General features: G+C 45.4%; 1 protein-coding gene and 1 long non-coding RNA gene across 6 annotated transcripts in view; one reads left to right on the top strand and one right to left on the bottom strand.

Moving 5' to 3' along the window:
• Positions 1–18,839, bottom strand: part of LOC308581329 — a 112,451-nt gene that overhangs the window by 50,828 nt on the left and 42,784 nt on the right. The gene's annotated exons all lie outside the window — the stretch shown is intronic.
• LOC308580599 (uncharacterized protein) lies at positions 274–13,657 on the top strand. Of its 5 annotated transcripts, XR_014004837.1 has the most exons (8): positions 275–1,377; positions 1,546–1,725; positions 2,232–2,352; positions 4,591–4,681; positions 7,317–7,438; positions 8,292–8,903; positions 9,953–11,333; positions 11,432–13,657. XR_014004837.1 is itself a non-coding variant. In XM_081182494.1 (7 exons), exons 2-7 carry the CDS (start codon positions 1,711–1,713, stop codon positions 10,882–10,884), a joined length of 1,869 nt encoding a protein of 622 aa, XP_081038620.1. In that variant the 5' UTR covers positions 274–1,377; positions 1,546–1,710; the 3' UTR covers positions 10,885–13,657. The 5 variants fall into 5 exon arrangements, 4 of the variants coding, with proteins under 4 accessions (XP_081038620.1, XP_081038619.1, XP_081038621.1 ...); XM_081182494.1 differs by having other exon boundaries at positions 274–1,377; positions 4,612–4,679; positions 7,318–7,438; positions 9,953–13,657; XM_081182493.1 differs by having other exon boundaries at positions 4,591–4,679; positions 7,318–7,438; positions 9,953–13,657.

The following is an 18,839-nucleotide window of genomic DNA, read 5'->3' as shown; positions in this document are numbered from 1 at the left end:
GTTGGAGGGTATGAAGTTATGTGACCTTGAGCCATCTGAAGGCAGCCCTGTACAGTAAAGGGAAGGTTTTTTTAATGTTTAATGTTTTATTATGTTTTTATATATGTTGGAAGCCGCCCAGGGTGGCTGGGGCAACCCCGTCAGATGGGCGGGGAATAAATAGCATAATAATAATAATGGAATAGGACATCCCTTCAAAATGCAGTATTTCACAAGAAATGACAGGGTAGGTATGGACTGTTGATAATATGTGTCCACTGCTTCCCAAATCAGAAGTGTGAATACTGGTGTGAATACTGTGGAAGGTGTCTGGAAAAGACCATAAATCGCACTTGACTATTTTAAGATCTTTCCAGAAAAAAGGTGTTTTTGAAAGTTCTTCCCTTAATCAGGACTGTCAGCATTTAATGCATGATTAAATGAAATCAGTCACACGAACAAATGCAAACCTGGATCATTTTAATTGGGCATTGTAAGTTTTTTCACTTCATTATTAATCTGTATATACTCTGGAAATCAAACTACAGGACAACTTTTGTTTCTCACCTGAAAGTGCGGGTTTCCTATGTTTTCAGCATTTTCCCAACCGGTGAGTAACCTAATTTTAAAAAGAGAGCGAGGGAGACAGAATTCTTGACAAACCAATGCTTTCTTCTACTAATCACAGCATTGTTTTCAAGATGTTTACAGACTGGCTGACTGATTTATAATTTGCTGTAGCATCTTTCCTGGTATTGTAGTTGCATTGATCTCTTGTTTTTCCACCCCTTTTCCCCCCAGTCAGAGCTGCCTAGCCAGATAGTAAATACTGCCAAATCTGTTTCATTTGCAGCTGTTCTGGTGCAGTAATGACTGAATGAAGACAATCAGTGGGACATTTACATATGTGATGAAGCTATCTTACACCCTTGGAGGGTGGAAAGAGTGTGTACATTTTAAATTTAAACAAATAGGCAACCACCCTCCACCCATTTCAGAAGCCAGTGCAAAAATAAGGAGGGCTGTCAAAAGCAAATTCCCTCACAACCAGTGCCATGATTGTACATTGACAGCAGAGGGCTCTGGTGTTTGCAAAGCAGGAAAGAGAGGCAACCCTCTCTTCTCACACAACCCTGCTCTGCAGGCAGAGGTGGAACTGGGTTTAGCTGAGGCAGCGGCTGCACCTTCCAAAAGGGGATTTGCAAGAACCATCTTAGCGCCAGCCTTCTTTGCAGCCAGGAAGGAGGAGGGGTGCCCTGTTGCTCCAGACCGAAAACTCCCCTGGCTTCTGTAGCTGTGATTTTGAATGAAAAGAGGCATAGGCAAAACAGAAGGGCTGAGCTTCTGGTGCAAAAAGGAGCTGTGAAAAGCAACAGGACTGCATATTTCCCACCTCTGGTTAGTAGCATCTTCTTCACATCAGTACAGACAAAACTGTATTTGGGGGGGAAATAGTGTAATAATGTGTGTGTGCCTTGTTTTTATTCTCTAGTTGCATTTCTTGAAGGATTTCTGCCTTTTGTTTATCCATTTCCTCAATTTAACATCTTTTTATCCTGCCTCTAGGAACTCAGGGTAGAGTACAAACCCCACCAAGGCGAGCCCCACCCACCCTTAGGCAGACTGAAGCAGCTGCCTCGGGTGGTAAATCTCCAGGAACCCTTCTGACCCTGAGAGGCGGCAGAATTTCATTTTGGCTTCCTTTTGGCACCGCCCCATTCATCCAGCATCATGGCACTTCCCCAGGTAGGCAGTTTTCTGTAGGAGGGCTGGGCTCTGGGTCAGGGAAGAAAAACACAAGGGTGGAAAGAAAACGGGATTGTGGGCTCTTGTTAAAATGTCTAAAGAATCTGGCAAAAAGGTAATGGTTATGAGAAGTTGGCAAAAAAGATTTAAGTTTTAAGCTCCAAGGTCGCTTTTATAAGACAAGATGATAATAGAGTAAGGTAACGTAGCGATAAAATATTATAGATTATGGAAAGGATTTGCTGTGACAATTATTAATTAAGATACAAGAGATGGGAGGAGGAGGAGGTCATGGAAAGAAGGTAACGGAAATTGGAGAATTTGAAAGTGATGGTTTTATTTTCTCTTTTTCTTTTTGTGTTTTTGTCTTTTTTCTCTTTTTTGTAATGTCTTTTTTCTGTGTAATTTTTAAAAAAATTGTGTTTCAATAAATATTATTTAAAAAAGAAAAAGAAAACGGGATTGTGATGGTTTAAAATGATATCTATTGACTCTACACTATGCAGGTGACTTTGGAGGAGGTGGCTGTGTATTTCACTGAGCAGGAATGGGCCTTGCTGGATGCAAACGAGAGAGCCTTATATTGGGATGTCATGCAGGCGAACTATGAGCACCTGACTTCACTCGGTAAGTTCTCTAGTGTTAAAAGCTTGGGTTTGTCAGATGCATGCAGGATTATTGTTGTTTTTTCAAGGACCCAGCAAGCAAGTTAAAAGAAACCCGGTTCTTTATCTTTCTGGATGTTCTAAAACGCACCAGAGCCATACATTAATTTTGTTAGTACAATCTTACACTCATTCCTATTCTAAGGAATGTTTTACTATGTTCTGTATATGCTGTAAGCCGTCCAGAGTGGCTGGGTAAACCCAGCCAGATGGGCGAGGTATAGATAATACAATTGTTATTATTAAGGCTCAGGACAGGTTATAAACAATAGGCATAAAGGATCATCTTTATGATGATGATCTGTGGAGACAGAGTTTTTCTTTTTTATTATGCACTTTAAATCAGAAGGGCTAGGTAAAGGTAAAGGACCCCTGGACAGTTAAGTCCAGTCAAAGGCGGCTATGGGGTTGCGGCACTCATCTCACTTTCAGGCCGAGGTAGCCGGCGTTTGTCCACAAACAGCTTTCTGGGTCACGTGGCCAGCAGGACTAAACCACTTCTGGCGCAATGAGACACAGTGACAGAAGCCAGAGCTCACAGAAACGCTGTTTACCTTCCCACCGCAGTGGTACCTATTTATCTACTTGCACTGGCGCGCTTTTGAACTGCTAGGTTGTCAGGAGCTGAAACAGAGCAACGGGAGCTCACCCTGTTGTGTGGATTTGAACCACCAACCTTTCTTGCTCATGGGCACCTGCAGAATCCGTCATGGTTTGTGTGAGTGAAGAAGCTGAGCTTTTGCCCTTTGCAGCAGCAAAACAGTGCTAAACAGTTCCCCAAAGGAGGTAATCTGCAATCCTTCTTACACGTCAGAGAAACTACGGGGTTTGCATTGAGAGACACCCACAGTGTGGATGCAAAATCTGTCTGGCAACCACAGCTTTTGAGAACGACACTTGCTCTGTGTAGCCCCCATGCTGTTTTAGGTGCCCTGTTGGTTTGTGATGGACAATTTGGGAATAGCTTTTATCCATGTGTGTAGAAGCAAATGTTCCGGAAGGTCTGCGGACACCATCTTGGTAGTCAAGACAATCCCGAGACTAACTGGTAGTTGCTGTAAGAATGTGCTCACATATGTTTATCCACTTTCCTTGATATATGCCAATTGGCTTGCTTTGATGCCATGCTTATCTGTGGGCCTGAGACGCATGGTTATTACTCTCGGGAGGGGAGCTATCTGCAAGACTTGGAGTCTTGCCACCTATGCCTTCCTCGGCAGGTGAATCAATGCGAGGTTCTGGCCCGATTGGCTTATGCTGTCCTGATATAAGTAATGCATAAATGCTTTCCCAGGTGCAGACGAGTCATGCCACTTTCTCCCTGGTGTGGTGTCCGTCCTGGGTCTGTAAAGGCAGCAATGCTCTCCAGGCTGTGGCTGGATCACACATCAAAAAAGCGATCCCTGCCCCTGCCAACCTAGCAGTTCGAAAGCATTTCAAAGTGCAAGTAGATAAATAGGTACCGCTCCGGCGGGAAGGTAAATGGCGTTTCCATGCACTGCTCTGGTTCGCCAGAAGCAGCTTAGTCATGTTTCCTGCTTGGCAGGGGGTTGGACTCGATGGCCCTTGTGGTCTCTTCCAACTCTATGATTCTATGATTTGGTTAAACGCGTTGTAAACTCTGCAAAGGGAAATCACCTTGGCGAAAGACAGGACTCCACAGCGCCATCTGGTGTGTCACAGTGTTATAACGCACATAAAGCGCTTTTTCTTTACGAAGGTAGCTGAGTCCTGTGTTGTGAGTCTACACTTCCTTCTAATAAAGCCCTGGAATGGATCACCCTGACGTTTTTGACACCCTTCTTTGGTATCCCTGCACCAAACCACCCTCACAAACCCTCATTTGCGCCTATAAATCAAGACACCCCATAGGGCAGGCATAGGCAAACTCCAGCCCTCCAGATTTTTTGAGACTACAACTCCTATCATCCCTGACCACTGGTCCTGTTAGCTAGGGATGATGGGAATTGTAGTTCCAAAACATCTGGAGGGCCGGAGTTTGCCTATGCCTGCCATAGGTTGTATGTGCCAAACCCCTTCAAACTGCTTTGGAATGGGTTAGGGTCTAGGTCTGATAGGTAGAGGCAGGATGCTACTACAGGGTTTTGGTCTCATGGAGGTGTTTCCTTAAAAGAAAGATAGTGGGGAGCAAAGTCATGAGGCATGATGTGTAGACAGACGGCTCTTCTCTAATCTCCAGGTGTCCTCCTCACCCCAACAGATGGCAGGATTTCATCTTGGCTTCCTCTGGCACCCTCCCATTCTCCTGTCACCATGGAAATTCCCCAGGTAGGCCGGAATCTGCAGGTGGGCCTGTTCCATGAAGTGGACAGGAAATATGCAAGTGTAACATCTACATCTGGAGATGTAATGAGGTCGAGGCATAGCTGTCAACTTTTCCCTTTTTTAAAGGGAAATCCTATTTGGAATAAGGGAATTTCCCTTTAAAAAGGGGAAAGGTTGACAGCTATGTGTCGAGTTTATGTTCTTTCACATGGTGGTGGACCTGTAAAAGGGTAAAATAGTTTTGGGAAATAATTTATAATGACTTGGAAAAAAATGTTTAAAAGCACCTTTCAAAAAACCCCCAACAGAGTCTTTTTTTGTTGGGGATAATTCAGATGGAAATTCCCGGTGTCAAAAAAGGTTATTTATGTACGCCACTACGGTGGCCTGTGTTTCGTTTGCCCCAAAATGGAAAACGAGTGAGGCCCCATATAAAGAAGAATGGCAACTTAAACTGTTGGAATATGTGCAGCTTGCGGATCTTAACTTATAGAATAAGAGAACGAGAAGAACCTTCGTTTAAAGAAGACTGGGAAATGTTTATTGAATATATGGGGGATAATTGTGTATACTTGAAAACATTGGCAGCATTAAGATAAATTCAACAGTGTAAATAAGTTTTGATGGAAGAAACAATGGAATTCTGAATGGTTTAGTTTATATAAAATATGCAGGGATTTATGCTATGCAAAATGAATTATGGAAAGAGAAGAAGGAAAGACATTGATATTTTAAGGTTATCTAAATGAATATTCTAAATTGTAAGACAGAATATATATATATATATATATATATATATATATATATATATATATATATATATTTTCTATGTATACACGTGTTGAAAGAAAATAGGTGCCTCATTATTTCCTTTTCACCTACGTGAAAGAAGACAGACCAGGGGCAGCCTGGTTGAGAACTTAGGGTATTGTATATGCTGCAGTCCTGACCCGGATTTCTACTGTTTTATGTCATTGCTTCCCTAAAGCGCTCTGGGATTTGTAGTTGTAAGGAGAAGGAGGAGGCTAGAAGACTGTCTTATACCGAGTCAGGCCATTGGTTCATCTAGCTCAATATCATCTATGCTGATTGGCAGAGGGCCTCCAGGGCTTAAGGGAGGAACGTTCCAGAGCTGTACCTGAAGACACCAGGAATTGAACCCAGGACCTTCCCCACGGGGGAGATGATTATCCTGTGGCTGCAACACTTTCACAAGATGATAAATCACAGGGTGCGAGCAGCAGTTAAAGCAGATGCAACTGAAAGCACACAAGGATATAAATACAGCGGTACCTTGGTTTTCGAACGTCTCCTTTGACAAACGTTTCGGAACTCAAACACCATAAACCCAGAAATAAATGCTTCCATTTCTGAACACACCTCGGAAGTCAAACGGCTTCCACTGAGTGCATATGTTTCTCAATTTTCTCTATTAAATTTGCAGACCACCCTTTGCACCTCGGTTTCTGAATGTTTCGGAACTCGAACGGTCTTCCGGAACAGATTACGTTCGGAAACTGAGGTACCACTGTATTAAAAAAACCCCAGTAATATTGAAAACAGCACTGAAAACATTTTCAACTTCTTCTTTTTTTTTTTTAAGAATAGCACTCATCCTGCCTCAAATGCCAGTTAGTGACTAAAGGCCTACTGGAACAAAAAAAAAAAGTCTTTGCCTGCTTGTGAAAGGAACACAGGAAGGGAGTTTTCCACATGCCAGGTCAGTTAAGCCAGTGTAGGTCTATACAGGGATGTCTGCACTACAAGCGTAGACCAGTTTCAGATCTGCAAAAACAAGTTATTTGATGGGCTTCCTAGGCAGCAGAGGTGACTTTCAATGCCAAGCACTGAAGGAGTTTCTTACAAGGCTGTTGGAAGTAGCCCTGTGCTGAGACTCTTGATGCAGGGGAAGAGGGTGGAAACAAAGAAAAAGAACCTTAATTCTGGGTAGTGGCAGAGGAGGAATTCTTTATATATATGTGTGTATACACACACACACACACACACACACACACACACATTTACACAAACACATAGAATCATAGAATCATAGAGTTGGAAGAGACCACAAGGGCCATCGAGTCCAACCCCCTGCCAAGCAGGAAAGACCATCAGAGCACTCCTGACATATGGTTGTCAAGCCTCTGCTTAAAGACCTCCAAAGTAGGAGACTCCACCACACTCCTTGGCAGCAAATTCCACTGTCGAACTGCTCTTACTGTCAGGAAGTTCTTCCTAATGTTTAGGTGGAATTTTCTTTCTTGTAGTTTGGATCCATTGCTCCTTGTCCGCTTCTCTGGAGCAGCAGAAAACAACCTTTCTCCCTCCTCTATGTGACATCCTTTTATATATCTGAACATGGCTATCATATCACCCTTAACCTCCTCTTCTCCAGGCTAAACATGCCCAGCTCCCTTAGCCGTTCCTCATAAGGCATCGTTTCCAGGCCTTTGACCATTTTGGTTGCCCTCCTCTGGACACGTTCCAGTTTGTCAGTGTCCTTCTTGAATTGTGGTGCCCAGAACTGGACACAGTACTCCAGGTGAGGTCTGACCAGAGCAGAATACAGTGGCACTATTACTTCCCTTGATCTAGATGCTATACTCCTATTGATGACCAACACCAACCCTTTAAAATGCAGGTGGCTTTTGAGGAGGTGGCTGTGTATTTCAACGAGCAGGAGTGGGCCTTGCTGGATGCGAGCAAGAGAGCGCTTTACTGGGACGTCATGCGGGAGAATTACGAGCGCTGGGCTTCACTGAGTAAGTATCCTGCCTGTTATCTCTTCCCTTATTAAACACTTGAGCCCTGGCATCTTGAACTGGATTTGTTTTCCTCTGCTACTTCTTAGCTTTATTGACAATGGTGGGGATCGTGAAGGCTGCCTTGGGTGTTTGTCACCTTTGTAGGTGACCCAGAAACTAAAATTAATCCAGAATGGGGCCCAGTACAGCTGAAGGAGCGTCTCCACCCCCCATCGTTCAGCCTGGACACTGAGGTCCAACTCCGAGGGCCTTCTGGCGGTTCCCTCCCTGCGAGAAGTGAGGTTACAGGGAAACAGGCAGAGGGCCTTCTCAGTGGTGGCACACGCCCTGTGGAACGCCCTGCCATCAGATGTCAAGGAAATAAACAACTATTTGAATTTTAGAAGACATCTGAAGGCAGCCCTGTTTAGGGAAGTTTTTAATGTTTGAAGTTTTATTCTGTTTTTAGTGTTCTGTTGGGAGCCGCCCAGAGTGGCTGGGGAAACCCAGCCAGATGGGCGCTGTATAAATAAAATAATAATAATAATAATAATAATAATAATAATAATAATAATTATTATTATTATTATTATTATTATTATTATTTGTTTATTATTATGGAGGGCAATATGGAGGGTGGTAGCCAACAAAGGGCTTCTGCTGGCACAAATCCTCTTGGCTGTGCAATGGAAATTCCCCCACCTCCTCTGCCTGCACCCCTAAATCTATTCCTAGGGGTCCTCCAAACATCCAAAGCAGATTTGAGGCAGGTGCAGGGAGAGTGGAGAGGGCAGAGAAAACCTGACTTTGCTGTTCCTTTTCTGCTGTTAGTTCCACCATATTGCCTAATGTCCAGACTCTTTCTTTGCAGGTGGATGCTATCAACAAGGAAACCTTAAATCCACGGAGCCTTGTGGGAGATTGCTGAAATATTCCCGGGAGAGGGAATCTCCAAGTCCCAATCCCTGCCACAAGGAGGAGAAACAACCAGAGGAGAAGTCGGGCGAAACAGCCCAGTTCAAAAGGAGCATCAGCACTGCGAAATGTCATCCGGTTGACATGGGAGAAAGGAAGGATTCCTGTCCCAAGTGCGGGAAAAGCTTCTGTCACAAATCAGCACTCACTGCACACCTGAGAATCCACACAGGAGAGAAGCCGTACCAGTGCCACGATTGTGGGAAAAGCTTCAATCAGAGCTCAGCCCTGACTCAGCATCAGAGGATCCACACTGGGGAGAAACCCTACGCCTGCCTCAGCTGTGAGAAAAGATTCAGTCAGAGCTCAGCCCTCACTCAACATCAGAGAATCCACACCGGGGAAAGGGCTTACGCCTGCCTTGATTGTGGGAAAAGCTTCATTTACCAGTCGGCCCTCATACGGCATCGGAAAATCCACACTGGAGAAAAATGCCACAAGTGCCCTGACTGTGGGAAAGGCTTCAACCAAAGCTCCAACCTTATTACACATCAGAAAATTCATAATGGTAGGGAAGTGCGGTTAACTGTCCCATTCACATGTTGTCCTCCGAGGCCTGTTAATCATTCTCCTTTGGGTTATAACAAAATTGATTCACTGACGTGTTATATCTCACTAGAGAATGTCCAGAGCATGGAAAGAAAATATTATGATCCTGTAACGCACATGCATGGGGTAAATAACAAAAGAATCCAGCTGGGTGCCTGGATTCAAAATGTGGGGCTAAACTCACTCTTCAGCAGGGGAAAACCCTCAGTTGCCATTTTTAAACTTATAGAAGTCAAGCAGCGGTACAGTGTGGCTAAATGTAGGCTGTTAAACCTTTTTATCCCATTTTGTCTGCTGGGAAACTCCCGTGGCAATGAACAGAGGAGTTTTGTCCTCTTTCTGCTCTCTTGCAGTGTTAAGTAAGTTTAAAATGTTTTCCTTACAAAATGTTTCAAAGGTCAGATTCATGCCTTTATCCAAGCGGCACCAAGGAGAACACATGCAGAACACTAATAGGTAGAAAATACAAAAAGATAGCTTCAAACTCATGCTCTAAGCTTGGAGCAAAGCTTAGACACATCTTCCTTTGTCAGTTACGTGGTGAGGAGAGAGACGGAACAGGAAGAGAAGGCTTCACTTCCTCCCTTGTCAGAGAAGAGGAGGCATGACCTAGCTGTGTCTAGGAATCCAGCTCTGCTGTCTTAACCCTTTCATGCACCAACTAGCACTTTCTGACTGCAGTTCCCACACAGAGGACTTCACATGCATAATGGTCACATACACACCATATATTTAAGCACTAAAATACCACTCTAAACAATTACGGCTTCCCCCAAATAGTTGTGGGAGCTGTAGTTTCTTAAGGGTCCTGAGACCCCCTGTGCCCCTCAAGGAGCCACAATTCCCATAGTAATTTAATAATCAATTCTTCTTCCCAGGGAACTCTGGCAATTGTAACCCTCTCAGCTCTCCTTGGCGCACAGATTGCCCCTGTTTTAGGGATTTGCAGTTTCTACCCTACATTTTACATGCTCTCCCTTAAACCTTTTCTTCTTCGTATCCTTATAGGGATACCTTGCAGGAGCAAGAAGAAGACGCCTCAGCAGCAAGTTTGTGAGCCATTAGAACCACCTGGAATACAACGAGTTTCCCCTCACAATCCTCAAGTGGAAAAAGAGATTCGGAACCAGGGAAGTTTGCAGAGAAACCCCTCAGAGCAGGCCCAGGATCAAGTCGTTTCTGGAACAGGTAGTTTCATATCTCAGAAAGATGTCATGATAAAGACAAGGCCCGCTAGGGTTAAGAGGCCACTCGTATGTCACGACTGTGGAAAGAACTTCAAGTACAGTTCCCATCTGGTTAACCACCTGAGAATACACACAGGAGAGAAACCTTACGTCTGCCCAGACTGCGGGAACAGGTTCATTCAGAATTCAGCCCTCAAGAGGCACCAGAGAAGCCACAGAGGCGACAGGCCCTATGGATGTTCCGACTGTGGGAAAACCTTTAGCCGGAACTCTCACCTGGCGAAACATCGAGTGATTCACACGGGAGAAAAACCTTACGAGTGCCTTGACTGCGGGAAGAAATTCAGCGTCAAAATGAACCTAGTGATTCACCAACGGATTCACACGGGAGAGAAGCCGTATATGTGCTTGGAGTGCGGGAAACGCTTCAGCCAGCGACCCCACTTTATGATCCACCAGAGAATCCACACGGGAGAGAAACCTTACCAGTGCCCCGAATGCGGGAAAAGCTTTCGCGTGAGTTCGCACCTTGTTGCACATCAGAGAGTTCACGCGGGGAAGACGTCATTCATATGTCCGGACTGCGGGAAAAACTTCAGTGGTAGCAAGCAGTTTATTCAACATAAGATGTCCCATCTCATTGGAGAAAGCTATCAGCTGCCCATTGCAGCTGTAACCATTAAGAGTGACCCATTTGCCCCCGATTCTGTAGGTCTAGAAGGCAGTGGCTACAGTCCTGGAGCGAATCAGTGAAGTCCCTGCTGTGTTGGGCTAAAACAAAGAAAGGGAAACCTTGATAAACCCTGTCACATAACTGCAAATGGTGAGATCCTTTCTACAATTAGAGCTTGAAGGGAAGGTGGCTGGAAAAAGGGCATTTTCACTCAAACTTCAAACCCTTTTGCTGTAGTTGAGAGCCAAATGTACCGGATAGAGTGTTGGGCTTGGCCTGGTTTGGACATGGATACTCAGCCATGACGCTTGCCGGTGACCTGGGACCAATTGTCATGTCAGCCTAACCTATCTCACAGGGTTGTTAGCAGGATGAAATGGATAAAACCTTGTTGTATAGACCATCTTGAGTTTGGAAGAGAAAGATGAGGATACAAATACAGCCGTACCTTGGTTCTCAAACAGAATCTGCTCTGGAAGTCTGTTTGACTTCCGAAAACCAAGGCGCGGCTTCCGATTGGCTCATAGCTGTCAACTTCTTCCTTTTTTTAAGGGAAATCCTATTCGGAATAAGGGAATTTCCCTTAAAAAAAGGGAAACGTTGACAGCTTTGGATTGGCTGCAGGAGCTTCCTGCACTCAATTGGAAGCTGCGTCGGACGTTCGGCTTCCAAAAAATGTCCACAAACCGGAACACTCACTTCTGGGTTTGTGGCCTTCGGGAGCCAAAATGTTCGAGTCGCAAGGCGTTTGGGAGCCAAGGCACGACTGTACAATAAACAAACAATCAAACCATGTACCATTCCTAGACATCAGGTAGAATTGGCAGGTGACCCCTTCCCAATCTGCGAGTACCATCAGTGGATGGTGGTTTCCTGACTAGGGTCACATTTAAAGCATCAACAGTCATGGCTTCCCCCAAAGGATCCTGGGAGCTGTCATTTGTTAAGGGCGCTGAGAGTTGTAGGGGACTCCCTATTCCCCTCACAGAACTACAGTTCCCTGTGAAGAGGGACTTATGGTTAAGCCACTCTGAGAACTGTAGCTCTGTGAGGAGAAAGGGGGTCTCCTAAGAATTCAGCAGCCTTAAGAAACTACAGCTCCCAGAATCCTTTGGGGGAAGCCATTTTAAAGCACCATGGCCCTGCTTAAATGCATGGTGCAAATGTGGCCTAGATTGTCCGGACCACCGCGCTATTTCCAAGCGGCAGGGAGCATAATCCTGAAGTCCTTGGCTTAATAACCTCATATGGGTGGGAGGAGCCTGGATGGAGAGGAGGAGGCTGGGGGGGAATGAAAGGAGAAAGCCAAAGCAGATGGAGCAATGGAAGGGGGAGAAGGGAAGTCCCCTACAAGTGTGGGAATGTTCAGGGAGGCAGAAGAGGACATATTGTTTATTAATATCCTTCCTAACATGCGCTAGCAAGTTCCTTTACTTAGCAGAGTTTACATTCCCATTTTAACACGCACAGCAGATAGCTGGTTGCAGGCTTGTGTAAGCCTCTCACTATCATACAATTCAGTACAGTGGTACCTCGGGTTAGAGACGCTTCAGGTTACTGGCGCTTCAGGTTACAGACTCCACTAACCCAGAAATAGTACCTTGAGTTAAGAACTTTGCTCCAGGATAAGAACAGAAATCGTGCAGCAGCAGTGCAGCGGCAGCAGGAGGCCCCATTAGCTAAAGTGGTCTTCAGGTTAAGAACAGTTTCAGGTTAAGAACGGACCTCCGAAACGAATTAAGTTCTTAACCTGAGGTACCACTGTATTGAATTGTATGTTCCTGGTAAGTTCCCTTTTATCCCTCTTAAAAGAATAAACACACAACAATCTTATTTAAAGTCAATAAAAGTTGTTTACTCATGTCAGTTCAACGCTGGATCCCTGAAGGCAGACTTAGTTACAAATATATACATGTGGATCTACCCCATATGGAGGAAAGATCCCAGCCTCTGCTAGCTAAGAATCTAGCAGGGCAGTCCAAGCTAGAAGCTGGTCAAACGAAGAAAGAAGGGAAAAAGAGAGAGTGTGGCAGCATGCCTTGTCCTTTTGTTACCTGGACAGGTAAGGTCACGCCCACCTCTAGTCACATGCAAAGGAAGAATGTTCCAGCCAGGAGGAAACAGGAAGTTTTCGACTGGCTGGACCAAACATTCCACCACATGTCCACTCTAGGAAAACAAGGAATGTTGTGCTTGACTGCTCTCAGCGGATTACATCCCACAACAAGTTACCCATTCAGACCTATTATTCTCTCTACAAAGTACCGTATCTTCCCCGCTGGTGTGTAAGGAGGGAGGACATCAGGGGAGATGGAGGAGCAGCGGCAAAGCCTCAAGGTTTAGAATGGCACTTTCCTTTCTCATCAGATGCTTCAGATGGCAGGGGGAACTGCAAAAGCACGGGCACCAGGGGACACCCCCCCCCCCCGATGAACCAACCCAGTGGCGAGACAGAGAACCAAAGCAACTTGCTGGGAAGAGCAGGTGCGGGTGGGGAAAATGGGGGTGGTGAGATTTTAAGAGAAAGGAGGGCCCATAGGTGAGCAGAATCCTGGCCTTCCTACCACAGGAGGGATGGACGCACCAATTCTCTCCTCCAGGAAAGAGGTAGGTTTGTGGTTCTGGAGTGTACGCTTAGGATTTGACTGCCCCTCACTCATTGACTCAGCTGGGGCCCATCTTAACCCCAGGCCATTTGTAAAACACCGAAGGAGGCTGGAGGTAAGACGCTGGTGTTTCCCCTGAAACCGGTACTTCTTTACCTTTTTCATTTTCCGTTAGGTTTGCCTTTACATTTTGTGTTTGCTTCCTGCTCCTGAAACAATAAATCAAGCTACGTCTTTGATTCAGAAACTGGTTTTTTTTCTTTCGTTTATGACCACGAAAAAGGAGCCAGGGATTAAAAAAATAGCGATTCTGTGAGTTAGTTAAATTTAGTCTGATTAGTTAAATTTAGTCTGATTCGGAAGCCTCCTTTCCCCCCTTTTAAGTAGACCAGAGCTACAGTTTAAAATAATTTCTGTATTTTGAAATGCATTGCTTTTGGTAAGCTACGCAGAGATCGTTGTGACTGGGTGGCATATGAATGCTGTTAGTGAATAAAATTAAAATAATTCTGTTTGAGAGGAAATCTGTTTTATAATTGATATTATCGATGGATTATTTAAATTAAAATTTAATACAATTAAATCCGATTGCTCATAAGAGGCAGGACAAATGGTGGAGGGGAACCCCACTTACTGTATATCACAAGGGAATTATTTAGATATTTACTTCCGAATGTATTTACATTTTTTTAAGGCTAGATAAGGTCAAAGAATGAAAGAAAGACAGGAAATCTGAAGAAAAGATAGGCAATGGCTTTGATGCCTTGATTTAATTTTTTTTTTTTTAATTCTGCTTTGGAAAATCTGTCTAAGAGAGCCAGTGTGGTGTAGTGGTTAAGAGCGGTAGTCTTGTAATCTGGTGAACTGGGTTCGCTTCCTTGCTCCTCCACATGCAGCTGCTGGGTGACCTTGGGCTAGTCACACTTCTCTGAAGTCTCTCAGCCCCACTCACCTCACAGAGTGTTTGTTGTGGGGGAGGAAGGGAAAGGAGAATGTTAGCCGCTTTGAGACTCCTTAAAAAGGGAGTGAAAGGCGGGATATCACATCCAAACTCTTCTTCTAAGGAGAAGGCTTAGGGTCAACCAAGGCAAACAATTTCCAGTTTAAATTTGGTCACTTTGATTCATCCTGCGTTGGTTATGCACACAATAACTATGTGAGAACTCCACCCACGCAATATCTAACTCATGGCTGAATCCAAGGGTGGGGAACCAGTTTCAGCCAGTGAACTGGTTCCAGTTGTGGACAGCCCCCAAGAGCCATGAGTTCACCTCAAACACCAGCGAACGGCCTCAGCCCTGTATACCTGAAGGAGCGTCTCCACCCCCATCGTTCACTGAGGTCCAGCGCTGAGGGCCTTCTGGCAGTTCCCTCACTGTGAGATGTGAGGTTACAGGGAACCAGGGAGAGAGCCTTCTTGGTAGTGGTGCCCACCCTGTGGAACACCCATCAGATGTCAAGGAAATAAATAACTATCTGACTTTCAGAAGACATCTGAAGGCTGCTCCATTTAGGGAAGTTTTTAATGCTTGACGTTTTATTGTGTTTTTAATATTCTGTTGGGAGCCGCCCAGAGTGGCTGGAGAAACCCAGCCAGATGGGCGGGGTAGAAATAAACTATTATTATTATTATTATTATTATTATTATTATTATTATTATTATTATTATTATCTGGCTATCTCACCTCTCTCCACTAGCTAGGTCAGGCATAGGCAAACTCTGCCCTCCAGATGTTTTGAGACTACAATTCCCATCATCCCCGACCACTGGTCCTGCTAGCTAGGGATGATGGGAGTTGTAGTCCCAAAACATCTGGAGGGCAGAGTTTGCCTATGCCTGCACTAGGTATTAAGTTACTGATGCAATATTGTTCCACCGAGGGAGATCGTTTCACTGTCCAACAGCTCTGTCAGAAAGGTCTTCCTGATGTTTAGTTGGAATCTCGTGTAACTTGAAGGCATTGGTTCGGTTCCTAGCCTTCAGAGCTGGAGAAAACAAGCTTGCTCCAACTTCCATTTTGACAGCCCTTGCGATATCTGAAGATGGCTACCATATCTCCTCTCAAGTCTCTGGTTTTCTCAACCGTTCCTCATAAGGCTTGGTTTCCAGACCCTTTTCATCTTGGCTGCCCTCTTCTGGACTTGTTCCAGCTTGTCAATATCCTTCTTAAATTGTGGTGCCCAGAACTGGACACAGTACTCCAGGTGTGGCCTGACCAAGGCAGAATAGAGAGGTGCTATTAATTCCCTTGATCAGGACAAGGTGTGGATTATGACCTTCTGAAGCCCGTGACAACTTGGGACTAAAGTAAATCTGTCATTCTTTAAGAACTGATGAGGGCTCCATGCATGAGCATATTCATTGTGAGGTGTGTTGCAGGGGGTGACGATGACGACACGTGAACATAGCAGTGCCCTGTATGTGAAACTCTCCCCCAATAATTTAATATTCCTCTTTGCTTGTGTTCCCGTGGCACTTCAAGGCCGTACCTTTTGTTTTTATTTAGTTAAGATGCAATGTTTTGTGAAGCCCCATCCCACACTGTTTTAAAAATGTGAATTCAGTGTTGGCGCTTGATCCTTGCATTGATTTGCCAGGAGTGCCTTTTTCACCCTATATTCCAAACAGAAACACGCACGCCTTTCCCATTTGCCCAAGAGCGCCATTTTCAGTAGACTAGAGGGCACGGGCTTTTGGGACCAAGTCACACACCTGTTAATACATCCCTTGATAATTCATTACTTTGCGACTTGCAGCTAAATACAGTGGTACCTCGGGTTACAGACGCTTCAGGTTACAGACTCCGCTAACCCAGAAAAAGTACCTCAGGTTAAGAACTTTACCTCAGGATGAAAACAGAAATCGTGCAGCAACAGCGTGAAGCCCCATTAGCTAAGTGGTACCTCAGGTTAAGAACGGTTTCAGGTTAAGAACGGACCTCCAGAATGAACCAAGTTCTTAACCCGAGGTACCACTGTATGTGAATTGCTTCCTCGGAAAACTGTGGCAATTGGAAGTGATGTCAGAGGATAGGAAAGCTGTCACTGATTTTGTGATGCCCAGGTCAAATATTGATATGCCCATCTAATCCAGCCTACAGATGTGTGCAGAAATCCAGAGTCAGGATGTGATTGACAACTGCTCTCTGTGCTTCTGCAGCATGTGGTATTGAAACAGAGTTTATCTGGACATGGAGGTTTCCCTGAGCATTTGAAAAATAGAATTCAGAATGCTGCAGTAACCAGTTTTGCAGATACATCCACCAACAGCTCTGAAACACGAGGGTCTTGAGATCTAAATGTGCTGGAACTGAAGGCGCACGACCTGGATAGTTTGGGGAGAAACACTTCTTGGTAAACCTTCTTGAAAGAAGGAACTATGGGTCTGTGGCAGGTCATTTGCACATAAGGTAAAAGGACCCCTGACCATTAGGTCCAGTCGTGGCAGACTCTGGGGTTGTAGTGCTCATCTGGCCGAGGGAGCCGGCATACAGCTTCCGGGTCATGTGGCCAGCATGACTAAGCCGCTTCTGGCGAACCAGAGCAGCACACGGAAACGCTGTTTACCTTCCTGCCAGAGCGGTACCTATTTATCTACTTGAACTTTGATGTGCTTTTGAACTGCTAGGTTGGCAGGAGCAGGGACCGAGCAACGGGAGCTCACCCCGTCGCGGGGATTCGAACTGCCAACCTTCTGATCAGCAAGTCCTAGGCTCTGTGGTTTAACCCACAGCACCACCCACGTCCCTAACACCACATATTGAATAGCTAAAGTGTTTCACAGGCATCCTGGTAAAGAGAGCTATCACCCCCTCCCCATATTGCAGATGGAAAGGAAGAGTGAGACAGAGAATAATGGCTTCGATAACGCTCGAGTTAATGGCGGAAGAAAGGCTGGACCAGGGGACTTCATCGTTCATGCCCTTAACCATGATGTTATATCAACAGATGCAATGAAAAGGGGGGACAGCCTTACAGATCAGAGGCAGAGAATCTGTTTTGCATGCAGAAGGTGCTAGGTTGAATCCCGGGCATCTCCTGGTATGGATGGGAGAGAAAACTGTTTGCTACCAGTCAGTGTGGGCACTACTAAGATAGATGGATCAATGGTCTTGACTTGGTATAAAACAGCTTTGTAAGATCCAGTGTCTCCTTGTGCGGTGGCATTTTAAAAAAATCTCTGGAAGCACGACCTTCCAATTTCCAGCTGTACTAGCACAGCTGACATCAAATTCAAATTAAGGCTTAACATGCATTCTTGAAAATTAACCCTATCAAAAAATTTAAAAGCATTTGCTTCAAAGGTCATAGGTTTAGGACAGGGGTCAGCAAACTTTTTCAGCAGGGGGCCGGTCCACTGTCCCTCAGACCTTGTGGGGGGGGGGCGGACTATATTTTGGGGAAATAATAATAATGAATGAATTCCTATGCCCCACAAACAACCCAGAGATGCATTTTAAATAAAAGGACACATTCTACTCATGTAAAAACACACTGATTCCCGGACCATCTGCGGGCTGGATTTAGAAGGTGATTGGGCCGGATCCATCCCCCGGGCCTTAATTTGCCCACCCATGGGTTAGGATGAGAGTGTTAAAATAAACCAGCCGGTTCTCTACAAGAAATCCAACAAAACTCACCTCTGCTCGCCCCCCAAATTCACTTTGCACCCCTCTGGATACTTGGATCTGCTGTCATGACAGTATAATTGTAGCGCTGAGTGACATGCAGTAGAGAAAACTGAACACACAGGTGTGTGTGTGTGATTATTGTTATTAATATGCCGCCCATCTGACTGGGATGCCCCAGTCACTCTAGGCAGCTCGCAAGAAAGTATTAAAAACATAAAACATCAACCTGGCAAAGAACAGAATCTCTGCTCTCCCCCCCAGAGGCAGATGATATTCTACCCTCTTATCTCGGGGCGGGGGGGGGGGACCTTTTACAGGCCCAGGGCCCAGTGGTGGGAGGATCCAGGGGCAAAAGGAGGCGGGGCAATGAATGTTAAACTTTGCCTTTGTACAGTAGGCAAGTTTCTGCATGCACTAGAGCTCCATTGCTGGCATCATCGGAGTTCGAGGACAAAGTCAAGCCAGGCAAAAACACTCAAGGAGAGGGTGGGGCAGGGTCAGTAGTGGGTGGGGCTAGGGAAAGTCCCAAGTGTCAGATAAGAGGCCTAGAAGGCTGCATTCAGCCCCCAAGGTCTAAGGCTCCCCATCCCATCTCTGTGGTGCTCTACCCCATCTGCCCGTTATTGATTGTGCACAAGCTTTTGTTCAGCCGATGACTACTGGAATCGCACTGACTTTTGTGACGCTAGCTATTTAAATGATCCGTGTGCTGTTCGCCTGTCTCGCCGCCCAGCAGCCCCCGCCACCCAACATGCCCTTTCCCATCACGCCCTTTCCGTATCGCTCTCTGCCGCCACT

Source organism: Podarcis bocagei (assembly GCF_964188305.1).
Source record: "Podarcis bocagei genome assembly, chromosome: 2".
In the NCBI taxonomy this organism is placed as follows: Eukaryota; Metazoa; Chordata; class Lepidosauria; order Squamata; family Lacertidae; genus Podarcis; species Podarcis bocagei.
Note: the sequence above shows the minus strand (reverse complement) of the source record. Positions and strands in the feature narration are given on the sequence as shown.